Below are 12,522 nucleotides of genomic sequence, written 5' to 3'. Positions count from 1 at the left end.
GAAAAAGAGAGAGAATTAAACATATTTTCTCTATTATATTCATTTATTATTACGTCTTTATCAATAAATTTTTACACCTCTCTAAATTTTTCTTTGGACTAATACCACTAAGACCAACAAATGATTCCAACACTTTGTTAGTCTAATGAATCAAATCATGTTTATAATTCAACCCCCCTTCTTAAACTTGATTTATTCATAAGGTGTTTTCCCTACCTTTAGCATTTAGTCTCTATAAATTTTTTGATTGTTTTTCAGTAGTTGCTAGATGTGCCCTTCTTCTTTGATTACTATATCCAAAAAGAAACACTCTACGTCTATATGATGAATTCTTGTCTTGTGTTGAAATTCTTGAGAAATTATGAGTTTTATTATATTCATATTGTCATATCGTAATTTTTACCCCTAAGATTCTACCTATCATTCATTTACATTCAACCATAATCACAAGCATGACATTCTCGTATCCCTTTGACCATTGGGTTTACCTTTTGTGGGAGATCACACAACACTCGTGTGCTTTCTTTTTGCATCTTTATTTGCTTATGTTTATCATCTAACATTTTGCTAATCTTTATCCAAAATACAAAAATATATTTGTTGCTTTCTTCTTTCTTATTGTGCAAGGTAGGGTTGATAATCAAATAGGCAAGAGAGAGGCCAACATTTAAGAAGATCTTATTTCATAATCAAAGATGTTCAAAACTCAAAGTAACTTGGTTTGTAGTGGAAAATTTCCCAAGGATTAAGCATTGTTTCCAAATTAGGGGTTTGGTTCCCCAAAGTCAAAGTTGTGGTCAACTCTTGGTCAAATGGATTTTTCCTTAAGGCATGACCTATAACCTCAGGCCATTATTATGTCAAGCTTCATCCAACATCATTTGATCAAGAAAAGTTCAAGATTGAGACTTATTTGTACAAGTAATTCAAGTTTGGTTCATGGTTTATTTTCATGTCTTTTCGATGCATTTTTTCAATCATTCATCACGATTAATTCAAGGCCAATCAATTCTCATTCATATGGTATTCATTTGGTGTTCATGGAGCCTTAGAATGAAAGAAAACATCAAAAATCTCAAGTTGGTATAAGGTGGTTTGATCTAAAATCAAGTATGGTACACCATTTGGTCAAAAGGGCATAACTTTCTCAATTTTCAACTTTTATGGGCGCTTCTTGAGGCCAAATGTTCCTCTTAATGTCCTCTACAAATTTCATTCAGATGTCAAACATCAATTCAACCTCTAAACATCTCAAATTTTGAATTATATTTTAGGTAATTTGTGCATAAAACCAAGTTCATGACATGTTTGACCTAATGCCAGACCTGGGTTTCAGCGGCATAACCCCAACTTTGCACACTTCCCATTTTCAGCTCAAGCACTCTTTTGAATCCATTCTTTTTGCATTGCATTCTCCTCCATGAAAGGAACATTTGACTCAAAGAAAATTAGAAAATGCATAGGGGAATTGAATTTGACCTCAGCTTGAACATGTGTGCATGAACTCTATTTGTCCCATGACCTATAATTTGCAAAACGCGTGAAATTTCAACTTGGGACCACTCTCACATGTGCAACTCCCTTTGACTTGGTAAAACGCATTTCATTGAGTACAAAATGATTCATTTGAGGACCTAAATCATGCTTTTCACCCTTGCTTAACACACTTTCAAAACCAAAAAATTCTAGAAGCAATTCATACATTTGGGATCTGATTTCACTCCCACCACGAGCTCATTCATTCTCCTATAAATAGAGCATCATTTTTAAGCACAAAAAACTATAGAAGCTCTGCCTCCATCACAACTCGACCCTCTCAAAAACCATAAGTTAATTCTTTGTTTCATGCTTGTTTTAACTTCAAATCACCACACAGAAACCTTCATCGGCATCATCTGAAGCTATTTGAAGCATTACATAAGTTGGAAACACCTTGCATGTATCATTCCCATTTCACCATTTTTAGACCTTGAAGCTTCACTTCGAACAAGTAAATATGAGTTCCATTTCAACAAAAGCAAATTATCATTCTCTTCGTCTGGATCTTCTGATGGAAAGCCTTCACTTACTTGCTATTTATTCATTATGTTAAGCATTTAATTTTACTTTGAAGCTTCTAGGTTTTTTGCGTATTTCGCTAAATTCTCTCTGCTCAGAGTAAATCAACGACTCTGATGCAGAGAGATGAGAACGATGACATGAGTAGAAGCTTAAGCATGAGGTGTTTGAGCTTGAAACTCAAAGTTCTAGGATATGTAATTTTGGGAAGAAGTTGAAGACGAAGTTGTTCTTCGTGCGCTTTGGTACCAAAGTTTGAATTTCAACCAATAACGCGCTGACACCTAACTAGCCGTTGGATTTTAATTCATTTAAAATCTATTTTCTTTCAAAATTCATAACAAATAGCTCCTGAATGATTTTTCACTCCAACATTTTTCCATAATTTTCTAAAAATATTCTCTACCACGTATTTTTTTTCTTCATAATTTTAAAATGATTTTTAATTTTTTTTCTCTTATTTTCTTTTCAACAATTTATTTCTCCATCAGTAAGTATTTTTGGTTCCAACCTTTTCTCATATTATTTTCTGATTTTCCATAATTTTCTCGGTCATTTATTTGATCATTTGATGCATCTTTTGCATTTTCTCTTTTCTTTTCCATTTAAATTCTTTTTAAAAAACTTTTTAACCATTTTCTCTTTATTTTAATGGATGATTGGTTTTGACTTTTGTTGACCTTGATCAAATATGGTTGATTGGTGTTTCATCTTGTTCATTTGGACTTTGGATTAATACTTTGATTGAATTAACTTTCATTATTTCAAATTTATTATAAATGATCATTTGATCATTTTTGGTACTTTGGATTAATGATAAGATTATCTGGGATCTTGATTCATCTGAGAATTGGTTACTTGGTTCATCTAATTCTTAAGACTTCATCTTTGAACTTAAGAATTCATCTGATACACTTGTGATCTTGGAACTTCATATGATGCTTATCTTTCATATGCTTGCTTAAGGATTCATCTGATCATATTGTTTTGCTTGCTTGCTTATTGCTTATCTTGTGGCTAAAGTCCAAAAAGAAAAGAATGCCTATTTTGACCAATATCAAATGCTTGCTCCATCTTGTGGTTAGTTCACTTACACAGACACACATCGATCTTCATCTCCTACCCCATTCTTCAAAGATAAATTGGCATGATGAGACATAGACCTTTGAACGAGTTAATTTAAAATAATTTGGCATGATGAGACGAATAAAATATTCAAAGATAAATTGTACTATTTAAAATGCTCTAATTAACTATGTTGACAAATGCATTATGAATTATAAAAAAAATTTAAAAAGGAGAAATAATTTAACTGAAAAAAATATTTTTAAAGTATATTATTAATTTAAACACAAAATTATGCATATTTAAAAATTACTTCCTCTATCTTAAATTTTATGTTATTTTAATAAAATATATTAGTTTTAAATTCTATATTATATTTTATAATATTAATGAAAAATTAATATTTATTTTTCTATTGTATCTTATAATATTTATTACTTTATTTATTAATTAATTATTTTAATTTATATTTCTCATACAATTAATATAATTAAAAATAATTAATTATAACATAAAAATAATACTATTAACTAATTTTTAATTATTTTAATTACTTTCATAAAAAATTTATCATTTTTCTTTATCAACCACATTAACTATATTTTGTCCTTGATACTCTCATACTAAGTATTTTGCAATATTTTTGGATTCAAATTAATTGTTGATTTAGAATAGATATAAAATTTATTAATATTTATATTCACTTACTTTTATTAATTGTATTTCAACTTAACTAATTTTTTACTAATTACTACATTTTATTAAAAAATGTTTTAGTACACAAATTATAATTAATTGGCTAAATTACAGTTTTGGTCCCCTGTTTTGACATTTTCACGATTTTGGTCCCCCTATTTTCTTTTTAAACAGTTTTGGTCCACCATCCCAATTTTGAACCAACTGGTCATGTACTGTTCATGTACGGTCATGTACTGTTCATGTACGGATCATGCACTGTTTATGAACAAAATTGGAATGGAGGACTAAAACTGTTTAAAAAGAAAATTGGGGGACCAAAATCGTGAAAATAGCAAAACAGGTGACTAAAACTGTAATTTAGCCTAATTAATTTTATTAAATAATATAATTTTTTATTTTAGACCCAGGAAAAGTGTCAAAAAATCATACAATTTGAGACAGAATGTCTAATTATTTAATGATTGTTAAAATGTATAATTGTTTATTAAAAGAATTTAATTTGAATTATTAATTATTGAAAGTAATATTTATTAAATTTCCTTAAGAAATTAATATATTTTGGATAATTATTTTTTTTTGGTAAAGTATTTTGGTTAATTTAATTTTGTCTGAAAGTTCTAGAAATATGCCATAGTACATAATTTCAGCAAACTAATTGGCTGTCAAATGTCAATTTCAATCTTCTTTCTCTTCGGTTGGCAACTAGTAAGTTACAGTATGATTCAAAAAATTCTTTCAAAGAAAGCAATGTTTTTTGATTAATAACTTGCTTATTAGTAGAACACATACAACAAAACAAAAAACGCTTCCCGAAGTGCTTACCGTTACCGCGTATCTTTTGATTAACCCAACATTGCAGTCCAACTGTGACACGCTCGTAATTAATTACTTTTCCAAAGAAAAAGTCCACCATAAATTAACTTAATTATCGTCTCTATATATACATCTCTTCTCTCTTAAATCTTATCAAAACAACCACAACAACCACAACAACCTAGTACTAGTTCAGTTTTCTTTGAATTTCCAAAAATGCCTAGAAAAGGAATGAGAAGTATATTCTTCAAACCATCTCCTCCTTCAATGTTTTCACCACCCTCTCCTCTCCCCACTTTCTCAGACTCCTTAATGGATGAAAACATCGAAACTGCGGAATCACTTATAACCAAATGGGATTATTCTCAATCCAAACAAATCCTTACCCCTCTTTTCAGCGCCAGCACTCGCCATGAAGCGAGACAGTATCTTAACGCTGTCAAGGGTCTACAATCAGCTATGCAGTACCTCGTCACACGTGATTCCACCTCCAACACACTAGTAAAAGCTCAATTTCTAATGCAACTCGCTATGAAGACTCTCCAGAAAGAGTTTTATCGGATTCTATCAGAAAATAGAGAATGTTTAGATCCTGAAACCGTTTCCAACCGTTCCTCGGTTGATCGGAGAAGCAGTGTTAGTCTTTCCGATTGCGACGATGATGTCTCTGTCTCTGTCTCCGACGACGAGTTTCGTGTTGCTGGAAATACTATCTCTGAGACGGAGAGGGTTTCCATGCTCGCTATGGCGGACTTGAAAGCTATTGCTGATTGCATGATTTCATCTGGCTACGGAAAAGAGTGTGTCAAGGTTTATATAGTTATGAGAAAATCTATTGTTGATGAAGCGCTTTATCATCTCGGAGTTGACCGGTTAACCTTATCTCAGATTCAGAAAATGGATTGGGAAGTTATTGAGCTGAAAATCAAGACGTGGTTGAACGCTGTTAAAGTAGCCGTCGGAACTCTCTTTCACGGCGAGAGAATCCTCTGCGACGATGTCTTCGCTAACTCTTCCGGGAAGAGAATCGCCGAGTCTTGTTTTGCGGAGATAACTAAAGAAGGTGCAGCGTTCTTGTTTGCATTCCCGGAGATGGTGGCGAAATGCAAGAAAACGTCTGAGAAAATGTTCAGAACTCTTGATTTATACGAAGCAATCTTCGATCTCTGGCCACAAATTCAATCGATTTTCTCGTTTGAATCAACCTCAACCGTCCGACTACAAGCCGTTACGTCCATGGCGAAACTCGCTGACGCCGTGAGAACGATGCTAACGGATTTCGAATCGGCGATTCAGAAAGAGTCGTCAAGGAAAGAACTCCCCGGCGGCGGAGTCCATCCTATAACACGCTATGTCATGAATTACATCACCTTTCTCGCAGATTACAGCGGCGTGTTATCTGATATCGTCTCCGACTTACCACATTCTCCCTTGCCGGAGTCTTACTTCCAAAGTCCCATGCGCGGTGAGAATCAATCATCTTCAGAAATATCAGAGAAAATCGCGTGGCTGATACTTGTTCTTCTCTGCAAGCTTGACGTGAAAGCAGAGCTATACAAGGATGTGGCACTTTCGTATCTTTTTCTTGCTAATAACATGCAATACGTCGTCGTAAAGGTTCGAAGATCAAACCTAGGGTTTCTTCTCGGAGAAGATTGGTTAACGAATCATGAACTAAAAGTTAAAGAGTATGTGTCCAAATTTGTACGTTACGGATGGAATAAAGTGTTTTCCACGTTGCCGGAGAATCCCACGCCGGAGATGGCGGTGGAGAGAGTAAAGGCTAGCTTCGTTAACTTCAACGCTGCGTTTGATGGAGAGTGTAGGAAACAGTCTTCGTGGGTTGTATCCGACCCGAAACTGCGAGATGAAATCAAAGGTGCGGTTGGTTCGATGCTGTTTTCGAGGTATGGTGAATTTTATGAGATGAACCGGGTTGGGTTCGAGTCGATTGTGAGATATGAACCGGAATATATAGAAAGTTGTTTGGGTAAAATTTTGTATGGGGTTGGAGATTCGGGTAGTGTTTCGTCTTTTTCTTCGAGGACGTCTTCTTCTTCTCGTGGCTCTAATCGCCGGTGAAGTTGGAGTTGTCGTCGGATCATGATGACATTTGCGAGCTACCTCACCTATTCTTGAAATATCTTTTATTAATTAATGTATAAAAAAAAACCAAAAGAGTATAGTATCAAATGTTCAATTTTTTATGTGTTGTTTTTAATTATTTAATGTCACATTTTCTACCAAAAACAAGGACCATTATTTTTTATTTAATGTTAATCAATTTGTCCCATTCATGTTTATCAATTTGTTGCATCAATTGGTCGATAGATTAAGATATAACTTTTAAACACCAATTTACATTTTTTGTTTATCAATCAAATCTTGTTTCTTGATAATTTGGACTCAGCCAATTACTACCCAAACCGTTCTAAAGCAGAAAAATGCTATTTGCCTTCCAAGTATACTGTCATCTCCTTTCGACCATCTTTCTATTGTACTCAAGTATTTGATGAATGGTGGATTTAATTAATTATGACGATGAATTTAATCACAAAGTCAATGCATTAAGCCTTGCATTGTTAACTCTGATCACACTCCATCTTCAAGCTCAGAAGCAACACCTCTAAAGCTTCCAACCACCCTAGAAAGTCCATGCTATGCATTGGGAACATATGGTATTTTTGAACCAAAGTTTTGAAATCCAACCAAACCAATTCACTACAACATTCACTTATGATTCATTCCATCACTCTCAAGGTTACTCAAACTTCCCTATAAATAGAGAAGCATCCCTCAACGCCAAAGGACCAGATTTTAGCTCAGCAACATAGAGAGAAAGCCTTGCAAACTTCATTTTTATTCCAAAGTCCATTTCTTCAAATCCTTCATTTCTCCTAAGTTTTTGTTGATTCTTCCATTGAAGAATCATCAACACATCCCATAGGAGTTTCTGTATGCATTAGATCATCACTGAAACCCCTACATCAAGCCACTCAACTCCCACATATTTGCCTCTGCAACTTGACTTGGTTAGGAAGATTGAGATAGTTTCAAAGCAAACCAAAGGTGCCACTGTAATGCTCGTTTATTTTATTTAATTATTTAATTAATTGTTTGTGAATTATTTGATGAAATTGTGATTTATTTGTGAAATTGTGTTGTTGGAGGGGTGTATGCCTAAAAATGTAGAAACATGAAGGTGTGGCTAAACATTAGTGTTTATGCTATTTGATTATAAGGATGAATAATAATAATTGAATAATTGAGTAAATAGTTAGTTGGACATATGTTGTGTTAGCATAAAAATTAATGGGTGTGTTGTTAAGCCCATTAGTGTGATAGAAGTTAGTAAAGAATTAATAAAATAAGAGAGAAAAGAGAATTGGGAGATAGAGAAGTGAGAGAACATGAAAACAGAGAACGTGAAAGAGGAGAAGAGGCACAAAGTGGCTAGGGAAAATAATCCGTTTAAGAGTAGAAAATTACCAATCTAAGATAAGAGTGGGGTTCTAACTCTATAAGGTTGGGTATGATGATTAATATGTAGGAATGAGGTTTTGGATTTATGTTGATATTTTTAGGTTTTTAAAAGGAATTCCATGAATTTGATAAATTGATGCATGTTTTATGATGGTTCATGTTGTTATGTGTTGCATATGTGTTGTATGACTTATCTTGTATGAAATTTGGTCTTGTTGTTTTCGTGAAAATTCGTGTTTTGACTGTAAATTTGATGTCGAAAGTGACGTCGTAGAATTGTGTTTTTATGATCCCAATAGATGTTATATGAATATAGGAACATGAATATATGATTCTTTTGTAAAACCAAGCAGTTTAAGATGGACTTTTGGTGGAAAAAGGGGTTGAGGCATTAGCGAATCCGTAGCAGATTCTTTTTGCATAATTGACAGGCCGCTTAGCGAGTCCTGTTAGAAAAACTTTATATTTTTCAAAACTAAATTGGGTCTTGAACAATAGTGATCTATCATGAGTTTTAGTGAATTTTCCTGAATTTACTAGAGTCGTTTGAATGGTCTTTGAGCTGAGTTTTGATGAAAACCGAATACTTGAATTTTCTATGTTTATGCATTGTGATGGATGATTGGTTGAGAAAGACATTTTATCTTGTTTTCTAATTGTTGTTTATGAGTGTATGTTGTGGCTTTGTGATGATGAAGAGGTGATGGCCTATATTGGCGTTTGTAGAAGGCTTGTGCCTTGTGGTTGCATAATTGTATTGTTGCATGTCGATGTCGCATACATTGCATTTTTTAGGGCTTATGCTTTGTTGTTGGCCTGAATTGGCGAATCGTTGAAAGCTTATGCCTTGTTGTTGCCTCTATTTATTGGTATTATGTTGAGGGCTTATGCCCTGTTGGTACCACGTGCATTTTAGTCGGTGTTGTCTCATTGCATTTTATAACCAATGATGTGATGATGAGTTGTTTGTTGTTGAATACTTGTATATTACTTGTTGATGGATGATGATAATGATTTTGTGAAGTGGTGAAATGTGTATGACTTTATTCTTCATATACTTATTATCGTACGTTTCTTTATATTGTTATGATATCTCACCCCTTCTGTTTGAATGTTACCCTTATGTTGGTAACGTGCAGGTGATTAGGAATGAAAGATGTTTACCATCAGTTAGTTCGAGTCGGCGTCGTTACTCTGATATGGAACACTAGGGGGGATGAACTCTTATTTGTTTTCTTTGTGGGATTTTGAATAATTGTAGAGGTCTTCTCAAATATTGATGTTGGTCATTGTTGAATTAAGTTGTTATGTTGATTTTAATTGAATTATGAATATTTTCCGCTGTGTAATAAAAGATGTTTTGACGATCATGTTGTTTTGATCGGTTCATTCGACTTAAATGTGTTATGTATCTGTTAATAATTGCGAGAAATGTTTATGTTATGGAGACACGTGGCATCTTGGTTTTGTGATAGATTATTTTAAATGAAATTTTGTACTCTGATTTTATTATTATTCGCCGGGGTAAATTAAGGTGTTACAGCCACTACATTCTTGAAGGTCCAAGGGTGCTAAAGAGATCGTTTTCCATTCTTGAAGGTGCTTGAGAAGAGAAAACTAACTCACTCCATTAGGTAACTTTTTCCAACTTGGAACTTCATCATTCGAGCATCATTTTTAAAGTTTCTTGATACCATTATGTTTTTTTGACATTGTGAATGAAAGCCCTAAACTAATTGTAGGAGATCAGTGATGTAAGTCGTTTAATTTGGTATTGAAATTTTAGGGTTCATCTGGTTATTGACCGAATTCATGATTTCTAGTCAGAATAAATGAAAACTAAAGTCATTTATGGATTCCTCATGAAATTTTGAGGGAGACTGTATATTTACATTTTCAATTTGATGCAAAAACCTAGATCACCATTGGTGAACTCTTAAGGTTGAAGATGAAATTGTCTGGCGCGAAGATTCAAAAATAATTTATATTTTAATATATTATATTATATTTTCTTGTTTTTAACGGAATTGACATTGCACCCCAGTGGTAACACGTTGGTTTTGTGTTTGTGTGTGAGCAAGGGGTCCTGGGTTTGAGCCCCAGCGACACTCTTTTTGGTTATTTTATTTTTTTACACATTTTGTAACATTGTTTTACATATTATCTTGTGTTTGCATTGTGTTGATATCACATGTAGTTAGTGTTATGAGTTGTTGCCTTGATGTCAGGGGTTCAACACCCCTTGACCACCATTCCTATTTTTGGTCACTTGTGTTAGACGCTGGCCTATAGATCTAGAGGGGGGGGTGAATAGATCTCACTAAGTTTTTACAGATTTTTCTACAGACTTGAGCGAAAGCGGTTCTGAATCGACTTGCGTCTATTCTGGACCGCTATTGCAAAGGTCGTATGTGTTTCAAAACCAAATAGTAAGTGGAATTGATGGTGAAGTAATATGATAGCTAACCAATACGTTTAACAACTGAAATCCAATTAACTTCTAGATTGACAACTTTGATTTGCAATGCAGTAAGATTGGATTAAGCAAAAACACAAACACTTGGTGATAGGTTCAAATTGATAGTGATTCAAGTTGTGGTGAATTGTGATGTTTGTGCAGAATTTTAATTCACAATTTTAACACTTGAATCGTTGATCAATTTTGCACTTATAACCAATTATGAACAGAAAGTAAAAGAGAAAGTAAAAGCGACAAGAACACGATATTTGTTTAGGCAGTTCGTCGATCGTCCTCGCTACGACTACGTCTGCCCCCAATTCCAAATTGAAATTGGGTAATCTTTCATTAATGTTGAAAGTAGTATATACAAAGAAGATAACAAAGCGATAAACGATAAACCAATTATGTCGATCCTTTGAATCTTCTTCCCCCTTAATCTTGAACAAGATCAAGGTTATCCAAGAGCTTCACTTTGATTCCCTTCTGCAGTGTCTTGATTCCTTGAACTCCCCGTTCCTCAATCGTTACACTCAGCCGAATCCTCAATGAACGCCTCTTGATAAAAACCCCCAAGAACCACCCGTCGTGGAGGACAAAACCCGCAGATTTTATTCACCAACAAACCCCACAAACCTTCACCCACTAGGAATCTTCAATTCCGTTCCATGGACGTTATCGAACTCATCACTAACCCGCAACGCAAGAATGATTATGTGTAATTGTGTTGGAGATGATGAAGAACGAAGATGAGAAGCGTTTGTGTATCTTTCAGTCGTTGGTGTTACTTGAATAATTACCCTTGCACAATATATATGATTGCATAGCAGTTGGAATCAAGAATAACTGAATTTTGGACTTTCTTGATCAGTTAGGTCAACCTCTTGTAGAGGTTAGGTCGACCTAGCAGTGCTTGCTGAATTTTGCTCCCAGTTAGGTCGACCTGTTGAAGGAGTAGGTCGACCAGAATCCTCTTCTGGTGCGTTCTGGGAACATTTTCTCAGATTAGGTCGACCTAGTTGCCATGTAGGTCGACCTAGCAGACTGATATGATGATTTCTTCATTTTGAGTCGACCTAAATGGTCTGTGAGTCGACCTAGCAGAGGTATATGGATTTTCCTTCATTTTAGGTCGACCTAGGTTGACAGTAGGTCGACCTAACTGCTGATTTTCTGCATTTTTCATGTCCAGCTTGTGTTGAGTCGACTTATATGCATAGTGGATCACCTTGTGCTTTCATGAGTGATCAAATGCTTTGCTTTTCTGATTCCTCCTTGTTGTTTGAATGCTCATTTGAGTTTGCCATAAATCAAAAACATCTTTGAGTGTAATCTTGTACTCACATACTCCCCCTTTTTGATGATGGCAAACCAATAGTCAAAGGCTTTGGTAGTAAGTGACAAGGACTCAACAGAGCTCCCCCGTACATCCAGCATCTATCTTTCAACAGGGCAATCTCTCAACAAAGCTCCCCCGTACATCCAGCATCTATCTCCCCCTTTGTCAACATCAAAAAGAGAAAACAGGAGAATAGAAGAGTAACAAGAGAACCATAGATAATAATGCTAGCATGTAGTGTAGTAGGTAAAAGGTAGTTAATGGTAGAATGAGACACATATGTGAGCAGGAGCAGTTTTTATGCATGAGGTCACTATAAGCATGTTAATTGATAGCATATTATAGTATCAATAATATTTTTGGAAGTGAACAACAATTACGTTACCGCTTTTTCAATATGACGCCTGGCTTGATGATGAACTACCTTTATGCTAAAAAAAATGTTAGCAAGACAAATAGATATATACATAAGGTAAAGAAATAATATTAAGAGAAAACAAACGTAATTATCCCAAATTAGAGATATCGAGTATCCCTAATTCCCTACGAATGTTGAAGTATTGCTCCGTTGCTAGTGGTTTGGTGAAGATGTCAGCTAGTTGCTTCT

At 34.4% G+C, this 12,522-nt stretch overlaps 1 protein-coding gene across 1 annotated transcript; it reads left to right on the top strand.

The window, feature by feature from the left end:
- The first annotated feature begins 4,650 nt into the window (after positions 1–4,650).
- Positions 4,651–6,904, top strand: LOC131601960 (exocyst complex component EXO70H1-like). Its single transcript, XM_058873896.1, has one exon. The coding sequence runs from the start codon at positions 4,852–4,854 to the stop codon at positions 6,715–6,717; it is 1,866 nt and encodes a 621-aa protein (XP_058729879.1). The 5' UTR covers positions 4,651–4,851; the 3' UTR covers positions 6,718–6,904.
- The last annotated feature ends 5,618 nt before the right edge of the window (positions 6,905–12,522 follow it).

Source organism: Vicia villosa, linkage group LG5 (assembly GCF_029867415.1).
Source record: "Vicia villosa cultivar HV-30 ecotype Madison, WI linkage group LG5, Vvil1.0, whole genome shotgun sequence".
Taxonomy (NCBI): domain Eukaryota; kingdom Viridiplantae; phylum Streptophyta; class Magnoliopsida; order Fabales; family Fabaceae; genus Vicia; species Vicia villosa.
Note: the sequence above shows the minus strand (reverse complement) of the source record. Positions and strands in the feature narration are given on the sequence as shown.